A 23,882-nucleotide genomic window follows, 5' to 3' on the forward strand; every position below is an offset into this window, starting at 1 on the left:
TAACTCCACATTTGCAGTAGAAATGTTAATAGATGAACTTGGGGCGTTTTGTAATCTTATTCCTTGTAAATTCAACAATGTATTTTTAGCTTAGCAAGGGCAGGACACTCTGCAAAAGAAGCAGAAACCGTGAGAGCCAATGTGGATTTATGTTCTGACAAATAACTCCCACTTTATTAAGTTCACAGTTGAGGGGAGTGATCTTGATTTTAGCAAATCACCTGACAAAATCATGTCATATCCTGTGGATAGATAAAAAATTCAGAGTAGATTTTAGGACAACTACATGGATTCAGCACTCACAAAAACAGAAGACTAAAAGATGGCGTACAAATGAGCAGGAGGAATGCAATGGCATTTAGAAAGGCCTAATCCTTAACTCTTTTTTAAATTTAAAATGTCTATCAATAATTAGAATGATAACACACTGTCCCCCCAGGAAGCATACCCGTGACATTCCTTTTCCCCTCTATTTCCCTCACAGGAACCTATTACCCTAACCTCGAAAAGACCCCACAAGACTTGCAACCAGGGGAACAATGGGCAGTGGCAGCTTGTCCCAGGCAACCCCCTGAACCGGTCTGCAAGGTCCTCTTTTCTCTGACTTCCCAGTGAGCCACAGCAGCCAAGCCTAGGCTCTCCTGTTGCTTCTGCTATGACTTTCTTTATTTCACCACCCTAAGTGTCAAAGTTCTGGCTGTGGTCAATGAATTCTTGCTTGCTTTTCTAAAAATCTTAGAATGATGAGATGTTTACAAAATTTAGAGATAACACAAAGTTATGAAGGTCGGCCAACCTGCCTTATGAGACAACATTCCAAAAGGTATCTTCAGGTTGGAACAATGTGTGAACACGAATCATTTGAAATTTAATAAGAAGCAACATAAAATAGCACACCTATATTTTAAATATGAAAACAGTGCATAATGAGAAACAGCTAATTTTAAAAACTTTGTACAAGGAAGATCCAAAGTTGCTAGTTAATTAAAAACTCAATATGAATCAACAATGTGATAAGGTTGCTTACCCAAAAAATGCTATCTTAGGCTGTGTTATTGAAGTGTCTCTATCAGGGGTCAGAAAACTTTCTCTGAAAAAGTAAATACTTAAGGCTTTGCAGGCTATACTATCCCTGTTACAACTACTCAATTCTGCTGCCCTAGCATGACACCAGCCAGAGAAAATACATAAAGGAATGAGTGTGATTGTGTTTCAATAAAACTTTAGTTATGGACACAAATTTGAATTTTAGGTCATTTTCACTAGTCGTGAAATATTCTTTTGATTAAAAAAACCATTAAAAATGTACTCCCCTGCATCTCCCCTCCAAAGTAAAACCCATTCTCATTTGGGCTGAACTAAAACAGGTGGTAGGTGGATTTGGCTGGTGGGCCATAGTTTGCTGACCCTGGCCTATGTCAAAAGACACTGCCCTGTTCAAATTCTCCTGGGTGAATGAAGGACATTTATAGATTAAGTATTTCTAAAGGGCAATGATCATGGAGGAGCTGGGCACACTCCACTGAAGAGAAAACTAAGGAGGATATTGAAAAATCCATGGGCCCTGGCTGGGTAGTTCAATTTGATTAGAGCATCGTCTGGATATGCCAAGGAAGTGAGTTTGGTCCCTGGTCAGGGCACATACAAGAAGCAACCAATGAATGCATAAATAAGTGCAACAACAATGTTTCTCTCTCTCTCTGAAATCAACAAATAAAAAAGAGAAAAGAAAAATACCCAGAGGGTGGTCACACTTGAACAGAGAAAGATACTTTACCTGTGTTGTTGCAGCAGACCAAGAACGATGATAGGAAGTTATAGTGAGGCAACTTTAACTTAGCACAAGGAAAATCTTTCTATCACACAGATCTTCCCATCACAAAGTGGGTTGCCTCTTAAACTTGTTTAATGACCATCTTTTGAGAATGTTGCTGCAGGGATTTTCCACAGTGGATGAGAATTGGTAAAGGATTCAGAAATGTTTATTAAGCAAATCTAACCTTCAAAAATCCTTTGTACCTCTTGATTAATATACTTCTTTATTTCTTCAAACGAAACGGCATCTGCCTAAAGAAGAAAAAAAAAGGTCTGTTAAAATAGAGCACAGGAGAAGTGAATAGAGAATAGAAATATTGGGTTGGCATGCATACTTGAAGCTTCTGTAGAGATACATTTATCAGGCAAAATGCTTTCGGCCACTGACTATATTAAGCAATACATTTCTTTTGTTTTGATCAAATGCTAGAAAGAAGTTGAAGTGCCTAATTGCTTTAAAAGCTGTGGGCTGAAATCATAACCAGTGATGTGAACATATTTCCTATTGAATGGAGAGACATGGCTTCATATAGTCAGGAAAGACATTTCATATTACTTCATTTCCTGAAGTTACAGAATTTGAGCAGTGTTATCATGATGTTAAATATCCCAGGCACAACTAAACTTCTAACCAATCACTGGACACTGGTACAGTTATCACCTCACTGATCTTATGTATTTTCAAAGGAAGACAACCTGGAAAAGAATTCTAAGTATTCCAGATTATTTTTTAAAATATTTTGTGCATGGGATAAAGCTTACTAAGTTTTTCCCATTTCATGGTAAAGTTTATTCTGTAATTTATACTTTGCAGGCCTATTTCTATTAAGCAGTTTTCTTTTTTAAGAGAAAATGCAATCTGAACAATAAAAGATTTATTAATTTAAAAAAAAAAGAGAAAATGCAAGTAGGTAAATGATGTCAATTGAGTTTTTAACTTCTTCACAAATAAATTTACATGACTTTGACAAAGAATCTACCAATATAATAGTAATGTTTTACTATAGACCTTGATATTTCAAAAAGGAGCTATCATTTTTTCATGATGGATAGGATTTCAAAGTGTTTTATTACTCTTCTTTGTATTTGGTGGTTACTATCCAGGGGTATAAAATTAAAGACAATGTGTTGGGTTCAGATGATGATTGCTGTTAGGACTCAGTAGTTCCAAGAATGCCCTATTTCAACATTTTAATTTCACTGCAGATGGGACAAATAAATTTGAATTAATGCATCAAATACCAACTACTGACACAGAGAAGCCATTCTACAGGTTTTATTCAAGTAGAGGTCAGGGGAAGTGGGTAAAAATAAAGAAGTCTGAAAATTCTGGGAATGCTCAATTTGGCCCTCTGTCTGGTAATGACATCTGAGGACAGCATGTCCTTAACTCCCTGACCTTATTCCCAAACTTCCTTTCTTCCTGACATGGACATTTTCAGATGAAGTTCCTCTGTGGAATGGCACCCACCATGCCTTCTGAGGATATTAATAAAGACCTGGCTTTTTTAACCAAACACTCTTGGCCCAAATGGTCTCCACTTCAGAGTACTACTCCAGCAGATCTGCTGTTCTGATATTCATCAAAGTGAAGTTTTAATATGAAATAGACATAGTATGTATTTTCTGTGTGGTGGGAGGAGGCATTATAGATAGTACTTAAGAGGAAGGCTTTGGAGTCAGTCGGACCTGGGTTTGATCCACTAAATAACTGTGACCTTGGACAAGTTGACTCCAAGTTTTTGCTTTTGTTATGTCGGATGGAAAGGACAGCCATCCTCCCAGGCTCATTGTGAGGATGCTGGGAGGTCACGTGTCGGGAGTGCTTAGCAGAAGGTCTGGTACATAACTTGAAAGAAATGACAGCAATTGTACCCTCGCAGAGGCCACGTTAGGCTCATTTCATTGATTTTGAAAGAACTATTGTTGCTTTCATGGGAAAAGGGATATGTGGTCAGTACCAGCCAGGAGCTCTGGAGCTCTCAGTACCACTTACCGGAGTGCCGGGGACGCCCGGAATGCCAGGAGGGCCTTGGTGCCCGGGGGATCCCACAGAGCCTTTGTCTCCAGGTGGCCCCACAGGACCTACGGCTCCCTTCATGCCTGGAAGGCCTGGCTTTCCCTGTTCACCTTGTGGGCCTCGGTCTCCGGGAATTCCCTGATCACCCTGTTAAGGGAAAAATTAATTGTAAAGAACGATCTCTTTTACAACAGCAACAGCTGTGCTTCAGACAAAGGATCGGGATAGACACTGGCACTCCCTCGCTGTGGGACCTTGGGTGAGTGAATTAAATTCTCTGTGTCCAACTTCCTCTCCCGAAAAGTGAGGGTATGAATAGTGTCCACTAAGCAGGGTGATGCTGAGAAATGAATGAGTTAACTCAAGTGATGTGCTTAGAGCAATGCCTGGTATGCTGAAAGCACTCAGTGAACAGTAACGACAATGTCAGGTGTACTCAGTTTCCAGTCAAGAATAATGACAGTTTTGAAAGTCAGTAGCAGCTGTCACTTTAGGCCTGGCTCTCCTTTGCAATAATAAAGGATGATTACCAAGAGGATTTCATCACTGAGATTTTTCACTCAGAAAAACTTCAAGACACTCAAAATACCTCCTAAATCACATGCTTTTCTTTTTTCCTGCTTGCTATTGCATGTTTGGTCTTTATTAGATTCTGTGGGTTGATTTCTATACAGGTGTTTGTGTGTGTGTGTGTGTGTGTGTGAGAGAGAGAGAGAGAGAGAGAGAGAGAGAGAGAGAGAGAGACATTGAGGTAGATAGATAGATCATGGCAGGTGTTTCAGTTATAGATATTTCAAATATTCACTTCCACTACTCCATGAGGTAATGACCAAACCAAATATGATGAAATGGTGCACTGAGGCTGCCCTATATTTCACTGTATTATTCTTTTATTTGTGTGGCTCCACTGCAAAAGTCCAAAGTCTATTTCTCTTTATTAAAAAACTAGAGACCTGGTGCATAAATTCATACATGAGTGGGGTTCCTTGGCCTGGCCCCTTGGCCTGGCCAGCGACCGGGTCCGGCCAGGGGAAGAGACCTCGGGAGGTTGGCTGGCTGGCTGTGGGAGGTTGGCTGTGGGATCGCAATGACCGCAAGAGGGCAGCTCCTGTGTTGAGCATCTGACCCTGGTGGTCAGTGCATGTCATAGTAACTAGTTGGGTCAACTGGTTGTTTGCTTGTTTAGTTGCTTAGGCTTTTATATATATAGATTATGAAAACAAATGAACAATTACAGAGATCTATTTGATCATGGCATAAAGAGGTGTAGAAAGAAGCCATGTAGATCAAGCATGTCAAACTCACAGCCCGTGGGCCACATGTAGCCCACAACAAATATTTTTGTGGCCCAGCCAATATAACGGTATGTAAGAAACATTTTAATAAAAATCTCATAACTTAATTTTTATAATACCCTGTTATACATAATTATTAATAACGAACTACAATGTTCGCTAATGACTGATTACTATAATCGTGTTACATTCATTCCCTTACGTGCCTTACACGCAGGCTCACCATTTCTTTCCACTAATATAGCAGCGAATATTTTAGCATCTGATTGCCACCTCATTAGTCTTGAACTGACTTGTTTGGTGTGTGCAACAGGAAATATTTCACTTTTGGAGAATAAGAAAAATAGATTTGCATTATGCTTATTAATTTGTGCAGTTATTCAGTGTCTGGTAAGTTAGTGTTCAAGAAAAAATAGTAATTTTTATAAAAATGTTCTATTATTTTATGTTAACAATTACTCATTTATTTCAGCTTTTTGTATTCAGAATGTCTCTATTGAAATAACCCTACATTTCTATGAAAATTGAAGCGTTTGTTTTTTTGTGGCCCACCTAAACTTAAACCTTGTTTATTTGTCCTGTGTTGGCCTTTGAGTTTGACATGTTTTATGTAGACGGACATAATTTCAGTGCTACTGTCTTAGTTATAAAAGTGTATTTGTGCCCGACTGGCATGGCTCAGTGGGTGAACGTCGACCTATGAAACAGAAGGTCATGGTTCAATTCCCAGTCAGGGCATATGGCCAGGTTGCAGACTTGGTCCCCAGTGTGGGGCATGTGGGAGGCAGCCCATCGGTGATTCTCTTTCATCATTGATGTTTCAATCTCTCTTTCTCTCTTCCTTCCTCTCTGAAATCAATAAAAATATTTTTAAAAAAGAAAAAATATATCTGCATGCAAGTATATCAATCCAGATCACATTTGGAGAAATATCAGAGACTGTTAACATAAAATAAATAAAAGAAATACTAGCACACTTTGATCAATACCCTGATCGTGTGCAAAATAAACACAATCTTTAACGTATTAAAATTATTTTATGATCTAGGGACAAAGATGCTCATTATAGTGATGTTTATAATATGAAAATTGGGAGAAACCTAAGTACCCCCAAAAGGGGGACTGGGTAAGTGAAATAAGGTGTATCCAAACAGTGGAATAACGTGTTGCCACTAACAGGTAGCTGCAACTCTATATTTACTGACATGGAAAGGCAGTCATTATATGTTATTAGGCAAAAACAGACATTTACAAAAAAAATTATGAGTTCAGTTTTGAAAAAAGTATATATTCTTTTGTATTGATTCATTAAATATATGTGTATGTTATGTATAAGAATGAGAGAGATAGAAATTGGGTCAAAATATCAATAGTGCTTGTCTATAGTGGGGTAAGGTAGACTTTTTTACAATCTTCATGTTATTTCCTCTATTTTCATATTTCCTTTAGTTATTATGAATTATCTGTGGAATAATAAGTAAAAGCTATTATTCCACAAATCCTCCTATGTCTGAGACAAGAGGATGATAAAGCTTTCCAAACCAACAAGACTTAGCTGTTTAGAAAAGCCAGCCATGCAGGTGTATCTGCCATGCGGCCTGCTTCTGGGTCTTCAACATTCCTGCTTTACGTCTAGCAAGATCTGGGATCACATACGCTCTACCCTTTTCATGCTGAGAGATTTGTAGGGGGTCTACATTCATAACTGGGGTGTCAAATGATAGCACAGGTGTAGCAGACAGACTTAACAATCAAAAGAGTAATATACATACACGTTCTCCTTTGGGGCCTCTGTCTCCAGGTTTACCCATGATGCCCTGAAAAACAGATGTCAGCATGAAAAGTCACTGCATGTCAAGATTTCCCCTCAGTCTGCTCCTCCAGGTATTCTGCTGTCGGGTATTCCGCGGTTGTGCATCAGAACACTTATTTTAAAGTAGAGGCCTGGTGCATGAAATTTGTGCTCGGGGGGGGTTCCCTCAGCCCAGATTGTGAGAGGGTGCAGGCCAGGCCAAGGGACCCCACCGGTGCACTATCAGGGCCAGGAAGGGATGCAAGAGGTTGGCCAGCCTAGGAGGGACCATGGGAAGGCTCTAGGGCGTGTCCAGCCTGTCTCCCTCAGTCCTGATTGGCCGGACCATAGCAGCAAGCTAACCTACTGGTCAGAGCATCTGCCCCTTGGTGGTCAGTGCACATCATAGCGAACAGTTGAGTGGCCTTAGCATCTCATTAGCATATTACAATTTCATTGGTTGAACGGATGACTGGATGACTGGACATTTAGCATATTAGGCTTTTATTATATAGGATGGTATTTTCCATACCTGAGCACCTGGTAATCCATCTTTTCCATTTATTCCCTGTAAAGACAAAAAAATGACTAATATTTCTAATTCTGCGCTGACAGACATGGTTAAATACAACAAAAGATTAGAGACCCAAGGACTCCATCATTTTCCTGCAGAGATTTTGGTGATGCAGTGTGGTGAAATGGAAAACAAAATCGATAGAACCAGATAGCTCCACGTTTACATTCTGACTCTGCCACTGCAAAGTTCCATTTACTTTAGGCAATTTACTTAACCTTAATAGCACTGGCTTCTTCACTTAGAAAGTCACGATAAAATAATGGCCTTAAAATGAAAGATTTAGTGAAAGAGCTGAAAATGCCAAGCTCACTGTGAACAGGCAACAGGGTGATTTTCCTTACTTATTCTATCAGGTACATTCTGAGAAATAAGAAGGTGCCCCACAGTGCCAGGTAGCTGGTGTATGGCATTTACTGCTACCTCCTCACAATTTTTCCAGCACGAGGAGTCATTCTCAGTAAATGGTCTCCATTGCTGCTGGGGAAATTTCATAACATGGCCAGAGCTGGATCTTAATATGAAATAAACTGTCAGCCAGAGAAGGAATGTTATTTTTCAGCTGGAAAATATGAAGGGAAAGCAAGGAACCTGTAATCACTGTTTCTGAGAGTATCAAATAGTGGCTTTTTATTAGTAAACTGCAAGTTTCCTGAACTTTATAAGGGAGTTCTGGAGGTGGTAATAAAAGCTCGGGGATTTATAAGACGGTGAGAACTATCGGCCGGGAAATGTGAGAAGGAAAAGCACTTGGGGGTCAAATGAAATACCTAGAGTCCAAGAGCAGATGTGTTTTTGAGATTTGATTTGAAGAGGGAGATCAAGGTGAGGAAAATGATTTCTTAGCCAGCAGGCGATTTCATGGACATGCTCCTTTGAAAAGCCGAGGAGACTTTTATTGTGCGCCCGGGAATGGATTCTATGCTGAACTGCAGACAACCGCATGTGCTCAGTGCTGTAAATTACACTAAAGTCTGTCACAGCTGAGAGCCCAGCCAAAGTCCCCCAACCTCTCTGAAAGATCCTGGGAATTGTCCAGAATATTTTTACTAAGAACATGTTACCTGAAGGGTATGGTTCAAAGAATTTATGACATCCAGAAACACAAGCAACAAAGCTAAAGCTGATTGAGCAGAGGATGTGAAAGAAACAACTGTGTCACTTGATTAAAAGAAGGTAAATGTAGTGTAAACATGTAATTCATGTCTTTGGTAGCGGTAAAAGAAAGGAAATAACCCTTATAGTCTTTTTGGGAGGGGCCTCATAATTCATCAAAGACTGTCCTGTGTGTTCTCTTTGGCATATGAAGGTGTTACTAACTTGCTTTCCATAGCAGATCCTGTTCTCAGAGATTTTTACAATAACCTAAGTGTACTGGACTTGCTGCTCCCTCCCCTCATCTCACTTCTCTGGAAGAATCCATTTCTGGTAGAGCCAACTTTCTGTTGATTGTATGTCTCATCTGAGCGTCAAACTGTGGTTGAAGAAGACCACGAATTCTGGGTCGCTTGTTCCAATCTAAGTGGAGGATGGCAGAGGGCAAGCAGCCCGCCTGCGTTATCAGGTCACCCTTCTGTGTTTCCTGATTTGACTCCCTTCCCTTCTCTCCAAAAATACTCTTTCACATATTTCCTCTCTCTTCAAAAGTCCGGCATCATCACCCCACTCCCCATGGCCAGCTGATGACCCCGATTCTTCTTTCACTGAGGCAATAAACAGGAGAGCACCACCTTCCCTTCCCTCCGCCTGACCCACCAGCTACATGCATTTGTATTTTGACTTCTGTCTCCTGTTAAAGAGGAATGAACTGCCCCATTCTTCGTTAAGATCAATTTCCATTTGTGAGTGGAATACTAGTCTTCTCCCCCTCCCCAAAGTTATCTGCACTCTCTTATATCACCCAAATTTCCTCTCTCAATTGGACCATTCTTATCACGATGCTAACATGCTGGAGTCTCTCCCACCATGACCTCCTCATTGCAAATTCCTGTGGCGAATGATCAGCTCTGTCACTTGCCAGTATGTTTATCACTCCTTTCTTTTAAAACACTTAGTTCTCTTGACATCCAGGAAGCCTCATTCACCTGGTTCTTCTTCCCATCTGATGGGCTGCACTTTCTCAATCTTTCCGCTAGGTCCTCCTCGGCCTCACCACAGTGACTCCGTTTCATCCAGGCTCAGCTTTAAGTACCCAGATTGGTCTCTGCAGACCCAGCCTCGTCATTAACTCCGGATGCTTTCTCCACTGCTTACTTGGCATTTCCCCTTGGATAGCTACTATTGCTTCAAGATGAATGTGTCTGAAATAGACAATTCTTCGTTTTCCCTCCCCAAACCACCCATCTCCAGTCTTTCCCATCTCACTGAACACACCACTCTGACACGGTGGCTCATTCCCCAAACCACAGCGTTCATTTGTCTCCCTCACACTCCACAGCGGGTGCTGGTCCCTCAGCAAATCCTGTTGGCTGTCCCTTCAACCCCAACTCTTCCTCCTCATGCTTTCCCTGTTCTCTCCATCTTTCTCTCTCATGGGGGCTCTGGCAGTTCCTCCTCACTGCTCTGTCTGCTTTCACCCTACAGTCTGCTCTCCATACACTAGTCAGAGTGATCATTTAAAATGTAGTCCAATCATTTTCCTTCCCTTCTACAAACACCCCAGCGAGTTTCTATCAGAGCTGCAAGTGAAATCCAAGTTCTGTTCAGGACCAAGAAGTTCCTTGTGGTCTGGCCACTGCCTACCTCTACCTCAGGATCTTTTCCACTTTTCTTTAGCTTAGTTCACTCTGAACTTCATGCCTTTTGCTGTTTTTTAAACACACCATGCTCTGCTAGCCATTTCTTTTTCTTGAAACAATGCCCCCACCCCCAAACTCCCTAGGACTTGATCTCTCACTCTGTGCAGGTCTTGATCAAATGGCATGCCTTTTGTGACCACCCTATTAAATGCTACTCTAGTACTTCACCCTGCTTAGGTCTTTTTCTACCTGAAATTGCATGTTTGTTGTCTGTGTCCCTATCATAGCATGTAAATCCGTGAGTTGCTAGCTTTCAGAAAGGTGCCTAGCATATAGTAGGTGCTTAAGAAATACTTGCTGAATAAACAAATTGCTTTTTGCCTCATCCCCTAGGCACCCCTTGGTAAGCATTAAAATGAGGTGGTGTTCAGGGGTTAGAAATGGGAAGTTGGTAGGAGAAAGCGAAGGGGGAGGCAGGGAATTAAACTAATATTTATTGAGCACCTCCCATGGGCAGGCACTGGAAATGCTTTCCTCATGTCATGTTACTTAAGTGACTCACAATACCCTTGGAGTCGTAATTCAAACCCAGATCTTCCTAATGCTAGATTCCAGATGCTTCCCATTTTTTCACATTGCCTTCTCTAGGGAGGTGGCAGTCAGGGAGTGCACCAACCCTGAATGTTTCACAAAGATACTAAGCGGCCTCATGAATTCTGTGCTGCTTGTTTACACTCAGTACCTGCTCTTCCTTATACACACAGAGCAAATAAACAAGCAAAGGGAACAGTGACCTCCTTTGTTTTTGTTTTTTTAAATGTATTTTTTAAAATTGATTTCAGAGAGGAGGGGAGAGGGAGAGAGAGAGAGAGATAGAAACATCCATGATGAGAGAGAATCATTGATTGGCTGCCTCCTGCATGCCTCCTACTGAGGACGGAGCCTGCAACCCGGGCACCTGCCCTGATTGGTAATTGAACCTTGACCTGCTGGTTCATAGGTCGACGCTCAACCACTGAGTCACTGTGGCACGGCAGTAGTGACCTTCTATAAAGAAAAAAAACCTGAGACTGGGGTATGTCTTATTCATCTTTATATCCCCCCTCAGGGCCCAGCACGTCCTTAGCAAACAGCATGAATATATGTTGAATTGAATTAGTAGGAATGACTGTTACAGTGTCACAGCGGTACTATATATCAGTAGCCCAGAGCTCCTTAGGACACAGGGGGATGATATATTTGGCAGCAGTGATTTATGAAAGTGTAAGAACAAGGCCCATAGATAAGGGAGGGATCCTGAGAAAACAGCTTCTACTTTAATCTTTAGCTGCACACACAGGTGTTATATCTGTGAGTCTTCAGTTTCTTTATATTTTAGGATGCGAAGGGCCATTTTATTTTTAAGTCCACTGAGAACATTAGACTTAAGAAACAACGAGTCTAATTCGCTGACACTTAAAACGGAAAGAATTTCAGCTTTCTCTCTCTTGTGTAAGACATAAAGATACCTCATAGAGAGCCCGGACACTCAGTGAGAGCCACACCCCAGAATCCATTCGCAGAACCTCACTTACTTCCTCAGAAACGACTTACTTAAATCTCAGGTGTTCTGAGGAGATAGGAGAAGAGGCAATGCTTAGAATATTTCTCAAGCTGGCAAATTTTAAACCATGGAAGTTCTTACCGGCTTTCCTGAGGGTCCTTCCGGTCCAGGGAAACCAATGTCTCCAACAGGTCCTCTCTCCCCCTGTGGAGATGTCCACAAATATTAGTCACCAAGAAAGCTTTAAAACTGCACGCGGTGCAACACAAGTACAGCTGTTAGTGACGAACTCACCGGTTCCCCTGGAACTCCTGGAGGCCCCGGGGTGCCGGGTTTCCCCTGGGAAATCAAACCAAGGAGACCTGTTAGGAGCCAAATTACTGAATGGTGCCACGTGCTCAACCCCCACACTCTGCGCTTAATGTGCTGCCAGGCTGTGGTTCTGCACTCAGAGGCACTCCTGGTGGGACAGACTCCCGGAAGCCCCTACTCAACCCTGCAGGCTCCTAGGGACAGGCTGGGGAACAGTTCCCTGAAAGTGCACATGTGTGTATGTTGGGTGGGTGAGCGGGAAGGATAGTAAGTTTTGAAAATATTAATCAAATGCATTTTCATTTCTGGAAATCCCTCTGGTATCTATTTGACTGGCAGTTCGTCTTTACTTTAGGGCAGTGGTTGGCAAACTGCGGCCCCTTGAGTGTGGCTCTTCCACAAAATACCACGTGCGGGCGCGCATGTACAGTGCGATTGAAACTTCGTGGCCACACTCAAGGGGCCAAAGAGCCGCATGTAGCTCTCGAGCCGCAGTTTGCCGACCACTGCTTTAGGGGGTGGGAAGGCACAGAGGGTAAACGAAATCTTTCCTAGTCTTTGAGTTTCACAAGAAGGTTTCTAAGTATGTAGTAGGATAGCCTGGCAAAGAGCATGTTTGATTTGAAAAGCTGTGTTTTGCTGAAAGGGAGAGGACAAGATCGATTTGTTCCAATACACATCAATAGATGTGCCCTGGAACAGTGACAACAGAAGAATCCTGGGGTGGGGAGACCACAGGGATGATACCTGTAAGGAGGATGGTCCCACAGAGTCTGGAAGTGGGAAAGTGCAAGTGTCCAGAGTGGCCATAAAGATGTTGCCTTTGAGAAGGAACTGCCCTCGATCCCTTGGACCTAATGTGGTTGGGAAAGACCAACTAAGTGGGGATATAGGTGTATGGCTGAGACCGTAGAAACCACAGTAGGTTATGAGGGAATCTGAAAAGGGAGGGCTTTCCTCCTATTTGCTGTCTGGAGTTTTGGGAGGAGACTCCCTCCCAGGTGAAGATATGGCTGAGCAGTGGAGATGGGCAGACGCCAGGCCTGAGAGGGCACCCTGGCTCTCCACGGCCTGTGTGGGCAAGCAGAGACTCCTGAGGTTCCTGTGGGCCCGAGTGGGGGAGCCGAGGGGTAGAGGGGAGCGCGCTGACCAGAGGCCACACCCACTGCCCATGCATACAGATACTCCCTTCTGTGTCCCCACATGCCATTCTGGCAGGGCTGGGGAGAAAGAAGGCCTGGGAGAACCCTTGGACAGGCCTGAATATGCCAGAAAGGGATAGACTGGTCTGCTCTAGGAAGGGCAGGGGTGGATTCCCTCGGTACTCAGCAGAATGGCAGTGATGTGTCTGTCCAGGTAGGTCTCAACCAGAACAATCACCTTACATAGTTGTTTTCTTACTGTGGTTAAGATACACATGACAAAATCTACCATTTTAAACATTTTTAAGTGTAAAATTCAGGGGTATTAAGTATATTCCCACCACTGTGTAACCATCACCACTGTTTCCAGAATGTTTTAACTGTTTTATTTTCTGAGCCACCGTCAGGTCCAGTTATAAAGAACTGTCGTGTATTTAATTACACTGCTCTATCTTTGCGAGGTGTAAAATTTCTACCCCTTCTCGATTTTTGTAATTGTCAGTTCATTCTCTTAATTATGAGGTAACAAAACTGCAATTACCCTTTATTTCAATCATGCTGTAGCCTTCAAAAATCTCTTAGGAATTCTTCATTTGGATTGAGTCTGTCACTCATTTTTTATCTTTATTTAAAAATATTTTTATTGATTTCAGAGAGGAAGGGAGAAGGAGGGAGAAATAGAAACACCAATGATGAAAATTATTTTTGGTTGCATCCTGCATGCTCCCCACTGGGGACTGAGCCGCAACCTGGGCATTCGCTCTGATTGGGAATCAAACAATGACCTCCTGGTTCATAGGCTGCCGCTCAACCACTGAGCAACACCGGCCCGGCACTCATCTTTTAAATACCTTCAGTGGTTGCCAATGTTTTTTCTCTGATGAGAGACTTAATTTTTAGGGTAATAGACAAAAGTGATCTGTAGCACACTTGGGTGAATACAGTGGGGCATTAAGTTGCATTATACCAGGTGGAAATAAAAACAGGGTGTGAGTGAATGTAAGTGGTGTAGGTTGTAAAGGGACTATGCGCAGTTCTGCAATTCTGGAAACAAAGTTCCAAATACATTTCTAGGATGGTAGTGAGGGGAGGGGAAAGGAATGGGATAAAGTGTGAACCAATTTTCAAGAAGAATACTTTCCTGTATAAAAAATTCTGTAGTGTTGCTAAAGAAAATATTTCCATGTTACTTTTCAATCACACTAATATTTTAACTTGATCTAGAACAGCTGTGGACTGTGGACAGAATTAATTGTTCTTAGATTTAGCAATAAAACAGCGTGAAGTAGAGTGGCTACTGACCTTTTAAGGGACAGGGGTGGTGGGAGGTGGTGATGGAGAGCAGAGGGGTTCTGTGGCTGGTGGCAGGGGGTTCTGGGTGGTGTTGGGTAGTGGTGGGTGGTGCTGGTAGGGCTCTTTGTATCTTTCTCATGTTCAAGTGTGTGATTTCCATTGACTTTCCTACTCTGTGCCTACCCTGCAGGGGCACGGAGCAGGAGGATAAATGGGCTGTTATTCATAAAGCATGACCACAAAATTTTAATTAGAGATTCATGAATGAAGAACAGAAAGACCCCTGGGGCTCAGAGAAATGATTTCAACCTTTCCTGAAGCACTTTCTATTCATCTGAAAAGACCTTGATGAGATTAAAACGTTTGACATCCGAGAGCAACAAAGATGATTGATATGATTGAAGGGCTAGTTTATGAGGAAACATTAGCAGCAGTAAAGCTGTGCTAATAATTCTGGGCTGAGGAAAATCTCGGGCAGATTGCAGTTTAATGCAAAGAACCTGAACCACATGCCTGAGGATGAAAACTTTACCTTTTGAGGACAAGAAACCTTGACATATGACAAAAGTAGAGCAACAAAACAAACTTCTCAAAGCTGTGCTTGTACATTAATGTACCATCACAGGTAACTGGCCTGACCTTACCCCGTTAGTGAGTTGGGAAGAAAAAAATACAACAAAAAAATAAGAGAGAGGTGGAAATGAAGAAGCATTCTTCAAATGGGAGAGGGACAGGTAGTTTTATTTTTTAAACTGGAGGTTTCAGGAACCTCGTATCATAGGAGTTGCCACATGCTCCCCAGTCCTTCTCACAATCCTCAGCTGTAGGTTTACTGTGGGAACAGAACTGTTCACCTGAGAAAATAATGAGAGATAATTTGGACTCACCAAAATGCCAGCTATTCCTGGGGGACCCGCTGGGCCTCGATCTCCCTGTTGGGATTAAAGAAAAATGGTACTTATAATGATATCTATAAAATCTTTACCTATAAAATTAGTGCTCAAAAATCATTTGAATTTTGTAAAGTTTTTCTTTGAAACTGATAAGCATTATTAATGTTAGCTGGTGTGAAGCTAGAGGGTAGATGGAAAAATAACAAAATAAGTAGCCAATTGAATGTGTTAGTAAAACTAAATCAAATAATCTTAATGAAAAAAGTATTCATCTGATCATTTCTATGACCTATTGTTAATAGGACTCTATACATGCAGCTAAAATTAGTCAATATTTTTATTCCACATATTTAAAAGTAATTCATTACAATATACTTGAATTCTACTTAAAAGCTTTCCCTACACTTGTCTTGTTGGATGTAGGGTTGGAATAAAAATATTTAGAACAAGGGATTATGTAGTTCTCATTAGGCCAATCAGAAGATCCCTTTAATTGCTTTGAACAGTAGAGTGACTCATCATTTTATCCAAAGGCAATGTGGTATTTTAGATAAAGCTGACCATGCTAAAAATACTAATGATTATATATGGGATAATAAAATGGCAATTTTTATTGAGCAGAACCTACATTATAAACTTCCTAACTTCCTTCAGGGACATAAAAGAAGACCTGATTAAATGGAGAGATATGTTTTGTTCTTGGAGGGCAAGACAATGTTGTAAAGGTGTCACTGCTACCCAAACTAATTTATCAATTTAATACAATTCTTACGAAATTGCAGCTTAAACAAATAATAGTATAGTTCATTCAGGATAACAAATAGAAGAGAAGATAAAAGAAATATTAAAAGAAGATTAACAATACCAATATTTAAACACATAATAAAGCCTTAACAATAAAAATAATGAAATGTGGGCATAAGATTAGGCAGTATATCAATGCAAAATAACAGAAACCTCAGAAAGAGACCAATAATTATAACAGTATTTTTTTAAAGAAAGGGATGTATTATTCAACAAATAGTGCTAATGATGGAATAATTTCTTTGAAAAAAGGTTCATTCCTCTTTTTATATTATACTCCATATAAATTTCATGTATATTATGTAAAAATAAAATAAAGTATAAAGTAACTAGAAGAAAATATAAATGACTACCTATAGTTGAGTCTAAGAACAAAAGTCATTTAGGGCATATAAGCAAAATAAGAAATCATAAAGCAAAATAGTTTTATATTTGACTATATAAAAGTTTTATTTCCATATGCAATAAGATTAAACATAAAAATAAGGCAAAGACAAACTAGATAAAAACTCCAACATATAAGAAAGAAGTAATGTCTTTAATATATAAAGCATAACTAGAGTCAAATAGAAAAAGAACTAAGAAACATGGGTAAATAATGGAAACAGGTAATTCTTGTCAGTTTCACTGCTCTTTTTAAAGTTTCGGATTTTACCCTTTTAATGAATATACTAGAACCTTTCATTCAATGGAAACATTTTCATATCTGATAAAGATGAATGTTAAGAGAACTCTCTGACAAGATGGTCCTTCCAACCACCAGGTCTTTGAACTACTCTCCTCAGTGATCTGGCTTCTTTCTTATTTCCAAAGTTATACCTGAGACCTTGTCAATAACAATCACTGCATTCCCTCCATCATCTCAATTTTGTGTATTCCAACCTTGGACCACCATCTCTTATTGTCATAATCTACTCCCTTGGGTACTTAACTCCTGATATTGTTGATGCCACCGAGACCTCTAATCCATTAATGTACAAGTTTTCCATTATCTTTCACTCCCTGGATGGCCTATTTATCTAGTTTAAACTCCATGGTCACTTGTTATAGCCCTCCCTTGTGTATACTGGTAACTCTTTTGACCCATTGCTACTTCTAGTGCTCGGTTGTCAAAACTGGAACCTTGTTTAAATACAGCTCCCCTCCTATTCGGTACTTTTACCTGAGAGTCTGTACTAGGCTGGAAAAGCACTCATAATTTTGCTGACTAGTCTCACTTCAGTTCATGACCATGAGTCTTAAAGGAGCCATCACTCAGCAGTCTCTGAACTCTTCCTCTCTCCTAGAAGATCTCCTTAAATCTCCAACCTCTTCTCCCTACCCCACTCTCAGATGATCACCTTGCTTTCTCCATCTTAGAAAATTTAAGAAATCAGAAAAGAACTTCTATAGACTCCAACCAATTCATCTCTCTACATATCAACATGTGTACCACTATGCTGTTTTCCCACCTGTTACCATAGATGAACTCTGAAGCCAAACTCTCCATTTATGCACTAGGTCCCCAACCCTCTTAGCTATTTAGGGACAACATTTCAGCAGTTCTTCCCTTTACTCCTATATCATTCACCAAACCTTTCTACTGGATCATTCCTTTAGCATACAAAACATTCTGGTATTTCTATAATCTTAAAATCCATTTTAGCCGACCAGCATGGCTCAACGGCTGAGTGTCCACCTATGAACCAGGAGGTCAGGGTTCAATTCCCAGTCATGGAACATGCCTGAGTTTCAGGCTCAATCCCTAGTGTGGGGAGTGCAGGAGGCAGCCAATCAATGATTCTCTCTCATCATTGATGTTTCTCTCTCTCTCTCTCTCTCTCTCTCTCTATCTCTGGAATCAATAAAACTGTATTTTAAAAAGACCCCACCATTTTAAAAAATGATTAAAAAATCCATTTTATAAAATCTTGTGTTATTTCCTTCAGCAACCACTGGCCCATTTCTTTGCTTTTCTTTGCAGCAAAATTACTTGAGCATTGCTTATACTGTCCCTAAATCTTTTTTTTCTCATTCTCTCTTAAATCCATTCAAGTCCAGCAGTTGTTCCTAGCAATATAGTAAATTAGTAATAGTTATTCTGGTGATATATGGCCTCTATATTGCTAAAGGCAATGGCCAATACTTGGCCCCATCCCCATCACCCTTGACCTATTTGCAGTATTTGAGAAAAGTGATCACTGCCATCTCCTTGACACCTCTGCACTTGGTTTATAGGACACCAAATTGTCCTTCTTCCTCCCTGGTGACTTCATCTTAGTCCCTCTCGCTGGTTCTTCCTTTTCTTCCATATCTCCTAATGTCAGAGGGCTCAGCTCAGTCCTTTATCCTCTTCCCTTTTAAAAAAGCTTTACTGTCATTCCTTTGGTGATCTTATCCACCACACTCCCCTCACTCACTTCCTTGGGCTCCTTGGATGGATCAAGAATGCTCATGTCATTTAGACCTACTGTTCCCTTTTTTTAAAAAAATGTATACATTTAACACGTACAACTTGATGACTTGATATATGTATATACTGTGAAATAATCACCACAGTCAAGCTAATTAACATCTCTATCACCTTACATAGCCACCACTTTCTGTGTGTGTGTGTGTGTGTGTGTGTGTGTGTGTGTGTGTGTGTGGTTGAGAACACTTAGTAAATTTCAAGTACACAGTATAGTATTGTTATCTATTGTCTCCAAGCCATACAACAGATCTCTAGAACTTACTTATCTTGCCTGGGACATTCTTCCTGCAGAAGACTTGGCTAGTTTCCCCTCACCTGTTTCAAGTCTTTGATCAGCTCTTGCTATTTGATCAGAACACCCTATTAAAAAAATCACCTTGCAATACTTAGCAAATTTTAAGTACACAGTATAGTATTGTTATCTATTGTCTCCAAGCCATACAACAGATCTCTAGAACTTACTTATCTTGCCTGGGACATTCTTCCTGCAGAAGACTTGGCTAGTTTCCCCTCACCTGTTTCAAGTCTTTGATCAGCTCTTGCTATTTGATCAGAACACCCTATTAAAAAAATCACCTTGCTCCCCTTCAGCACTCCTCAATCCCTTTAACCTGCTCTTTTTTCTTCCCATTAGCACTGACCAACAATATTATTTAGTTATTTGTGCTTACTCATTTAATTTCTGTATCCTCTTCTTGGAATATAAGTAACATGAGGGCAGGGATTTTTGCCTGTTCTGTTCCCTCATGTATTCCCAAACCTAAAATAGTTCCTGGTACAATAGTAGGTACACAGTAAACATTAAACATGTTTGAGTGTTGAATCAGTGAATGCATTTCTAAGCCCTGTACTTACCTTTATGCCTGGAAATCCTTCCAGTCCTGGCAAACCCATTGCACCAGGTTCTCCCTGTTAAACATGAACACAAGGAACTCAGGAGCAATGATTAAATGAATTTCAAACATTGGTTTTCAAAAGCAAAGATATATTTTGCCTAAAACTACTCCCTCTAACATTGATCGGTAATCTAGCAAGTAAATGGAATGCTCTATTTTCAAGCATTTGTATTCTTGCATTTGGTGTTTGAAAACAGTTTGAGAATAAGGCCACTCCCTGGAGAAGTATGAATCTATTTTCTGATTAGTTGTTTTTATTCTGATTAGGAATCTAATCAGAATGAATCCCTCTAGTCGGTGGTAATGCCAATTACAATAAGAATTAGGAGGAAAGGCTGTCTTAATAAAGTCGGCCAATTTGGGAGGTTCCTGGGGCTGCTAGATTACCAGGGAGTGAGACTATGCCCTTTAAGAGCAGAGGAAGATGAGCTCTCACAGCAGAGTTTGTCATCCTCCAGTCTTCTCTGAACCTGTAGCGGGACATGAACTGTGACCCAGGGGCAGCATTCCAATGATTTTAAAAGTTGCTGATCAGCCTCAGTGATTGAGCGTTGACCTAGGAACCAGGAGGTCATGGTTAGATTCCTGGTCAAGGCACATGTGCAGGTTGCTGGCTCGATCCCCATTGTGGGGCATGCAGGAAGCTGCTGATCAATGATTTTCTCTCTCTCTGCCTTCCTCTCTGAAATCAATAAAAATATATTTAAAAATGTTACTGATCAAGCTGATGGGTCACTGATAGAAGATGGGTAACCATTTCCATTAAAAAAATCTTTTACACATTCTAGTGTGTGGTCTCAAGCTCACTAGAGACTTCCGGTCTACAAAGAACACATTTAGAAAAGTCAGAGTGAAGGAAACTGCTCACTTTGAACACATAACCTTTAAACAATTTTTTTTCTCTAATCCTCACCTGAGGATATTTTTTCCCCCATTGATTTTAGGGAGAGTGGAGGAGAGAGGAAAAGACAGAAATATCAATTTGAGAGAAACACATTAATTGGCTGCCTCCTGCATGAGACCCAACCAGGAACCAGGCCGGGGAGGAGTCTACAACCAAGGTACATGCCCTTGACCAGAATAGAACCTGGGACCGTTCAGTCTGACACTCTATCCACTGAGCCAAACTGGCTAGGGTGAACAAATAAACTTTTTAATCAAGAGAAATAAAGTGGGTAGCATAGGACTTGATAATATTTTTTCTTTTTTCAGTTTTTTTAAAAGTAATTATTTTTTAATTAGAATTGATATTCAATATTATTTTATATTAGTTTCAGGTGTACAGCATGATTATAGAATTATGTGATTTCTAAAGACCCCCGATAATTCAAGTATCCACCTGGCACTATACATAGTTATTACAATATTATTGACCATATTCCCTATGCTGAACTTTACATCCCTGTGACTATTTTGTAACTTACCAATTTGTATTTTTTTTAAAAAAACCCTCACCTGAGGATATTTTTCCGTTGATTTTTAGAGAGAGTGGAAAGATAGAGAGAAATATCGATGTGAGAGAAACACATTGATTGGTTGCCTCCTGCACAAGCCCTGACCAGGGCCAGGGTTGGGGGGGGGCTCTTACAACCAAAGTACGTGCCCTTGACCAGAATTGAACCCAGGACCCTTTGGTCCACAGTCCGAAGCTCTATCCTCTGAGCCAAACCGGCTGGGCCCAATTTGTACTTTTTAATCCCTATACCTTTTTTACCCATTACCTCCAACCCTCCTCCCCTCTGGCAACCATCAAAACAGAAATAGACTTATTGATAATTTTTATGCTTCAGAAATCTTTTAAAATGTCTATTACTATGTACCCTGTCAATAAGAAAAAAAGATATTCAAATTCTATTCTACATAAAGCTCTGTAAGAGTCCTTGGGTTATTGACAAAGGAAATAAGCATTTGATTCTCTTTGTCTGCAATCCCAACAATCCTCATGACAGAGAAAGGTGCTTAGCCAATCAATATTTGTTTGAAAGTGGCTAATAATGAAATATTTAATTGAAAGCCACTTATAAGTTGTACACCAAAGAAATGAAATGGAGCACCTCAGACAATAATTTAATTTAGGGTAATTTTCATCTATAAAGGTCTACTGAGCTGATTAGAAGCAGGTGATCTGGTGCCATGGGGCCTGAAGGATTCTCCAAGAGTAAAGCTACCCCTACCCACTTCAACATGATTTCTCCATATTCTATTCTGTGACCTAAAATTCTACCATTTCTACCTTATATTTAATGGCATGAGATATTTTTTCTCCCTACTGAGCAACTGGTGGGAAATGAAGGCAGTTGCATGGTGGTGCTGACGTAGAGCTCAGAAGAGTACTTTCTAAGTTTTACCTAAGATAAACCTGAAGGTTTACACAGGATTTAATTTCATGATTCCACATTCTGTTTTTGTGTGTCACGCACTTAATTCATCTTTCTAAAAGCAAGAAACATCCTGTAATTAATTTTTATTCTTTATCCTTTGTTGCAGCTAAGAAATTTGCAGCGTAATCTCTTAAAATTCTACCCAAATGTCTGCATTTTTGTTGTCACCCACTTTCCAATCCAAGTGAATTATAATTTATCCTTTATTATAAAGCTTTTCTAAAAAAGCTTTTCTCACCTTAATTTGCAGTTATTTAATGATTATGTTTCTCTTTTATTAGTGTAGATAAAGCTTGAATGTTGCCCCTAGATGATCCAGAGGGGATGTTTTGTGTGTGTGAGGATGAGAAGGAAAGACCATGAGGAAATTTTTATCAACATGATGAAAGAAAATTAAAATTAGGATGAAAGATATAATTGGTGAATGCATAACAGATGTTACAGATAAAGCCCTGGCTGGTGTGGCTCAGTTGGTTGAGTGTCTTCCCATGCACCAAGAGGTTGCTGGTTCGATTCCTGGTCAGGGCACATGCCAAGGTTGCTGTGGCTCAATCCCCAGTAGGAGGAATAAGGAGGGAGCCAAACTATGATTCTCTCTCCTCCATATTAAAAAAAAAGTTACAGATAAAGCAAGGGCAGAATGAGTAGCAAAGGAAAGGAAACTTCTTGAGGACATATTTGGGGCTTGAAAATGCTGGTCAAAATCATGCTTTCAGGGGAAAACAAATTGGCTTTTAATATTCAGTGCCCCATAACAAAATACACACTTTAATCCATTTTCTTTGAAAATACATTTAGATGTGAAAAGGTTACTTTTTATGGTTTGTTCTTTTGCTCATTTAAAATTTATTCACCTAGTTTTACCAAACTGTAAGGAAAGGGCCTTACATTTTCTATCAAGACGATGGAAAGTGGTTTGAAAGTTTACTTCTTCAATTTCAGGGGCTTTTGAGTTCAAGTATATACCCCGAAGTTAAAAGGATATACAAATGGAATATAAAAGATGGAACATATGCTTATAAAGGACATGAAGGGAAAAACTGCCATCAAAGAAAGGTGATGTACCATAATTCAACTTGGCAGAACTTTCACAGTGACGCCCCCTGGTTGAGAAGGATGCTTGAGAACAATGCCCATCCTTTGGGCAGCTGAGGAAAGGACCTCTTTCTGTGCCGAGTGTTAACCGCCTGATACATTACTCCTAAGAAGTGGGTTTATGACGGCACACTACATCTCCTACAGAACAACTGCCTCACATTTAAAGCAGATCAACAGTCTCCCTGCTTTCTTTTGCTGGGGAGATGGCCGACATATTAAGGGATTTCTTTCCAGTAACTATTTCTCTTCTACAATCTACTTAACATGGAATCAATCACCAAAATTGTTCTAGTAGAAGAAAGTGCCCCATTTATCAGGAGCTGTATATGCGCCTTCCTTCATCAAAGGGTGATTTTAAAACACAGCGATGAAAGAGACAAACGCCAAAGGCAGTGACCTCAGGACGGATGCGTCTAACAAATGAAGAGCACACTGCTGGCATTTCTTCAGTGGCCCGCCTGCTCCCTGCAGGATGTTATCTGATGACATCGAAGAAGGCAGGGCATTCTGCCTGATGCTCCGCTTTCAAACTTTAATCAAGACCTATCTGCTAAATGACACGAAACATGGGAATATACATACCACTGGGCCAGGATCACCTTTTGGGCCCTATGAGAAAAAAAAAGGAAAGTTATTTTTAAAAGCATGACTAAAGCAAAATTACCAAATAGGAAGCATTTTTGTCTGATTTGCTTTAATACACATACAAATATTTGCAAGTTTTGTTCTGCTACAGTTTGGATTTGAAGAAAAAGATGAAGAAACATAACTTGATGGAACTGTCATGACAGCAACTGATTGGAAATTGATCTAGTTCTTAGACTTTTAATGCGA

At 40.3% G+C, this 23,882-nt stretch overlaps 1 protein-coding gene across 1 annotated transcript in view; it reads right to left on the reverse strand.

Annotated features, from left to right (window-relative positions):
* Positions 1-23,882, reverse strand: part of COL19A1 (collagen, type XIX, alpha 1) — a 312,484-nt gene that overhangs the window by 13,761 nt on the left and 274,841 nt on the right. Inside the window, exons 42-50 of the mRNA XM_014547409.1 lie at positions 23,631-23,657; positions 19,529-19,582; positions 15,412-15,456; positions 12,072-12,116; positions 11,919-11,981; positions 7,455-7,490; positions 6,903-6,947; positions 3,812-3,982; positions 2,001-2,067 (exon numbers count right to left, since the gene is read on the reverse strand). Of these exons, the coding sequence (XP_014402895.1) occupies positions 2,001-2,067; positions 3,812-3,982; positions 6,903-6,947; positions 7,455-7,490; positions 11,919-11,981; positions 12,072-12,116; positions 15,412-15,456; positions 19,529-19,582; positions 23,631-23,657 (553 nt within the window). The remainder of the gene's footprint in view (positions 1-2,000; positions 2,068-3,811; positions 3,983-6,902; positions 6,948-7,454; positions 7,491-11,918; positions 11,982-12,071; positions 12,117-15,411; positions 15,457-19,528; positions 19,583-23,630; positions 23,658-23,882) is intronic.

This window comes from Myotis brandtii, unplaced genomic scaffold (assembly GCF_000412655.1).
Source record: "Myotis brandtii unplaced genomic scaffold, ASM41265v1 scaffold471, whole genome shotgun sequence".
Taxonomy (NCBI): domain Eukaryota; kingdom Metazoa; phylum Chordata; class Mammalia; order Chiroptera; family Vespertilionidae; genus Myotis; species Myotis brandtii.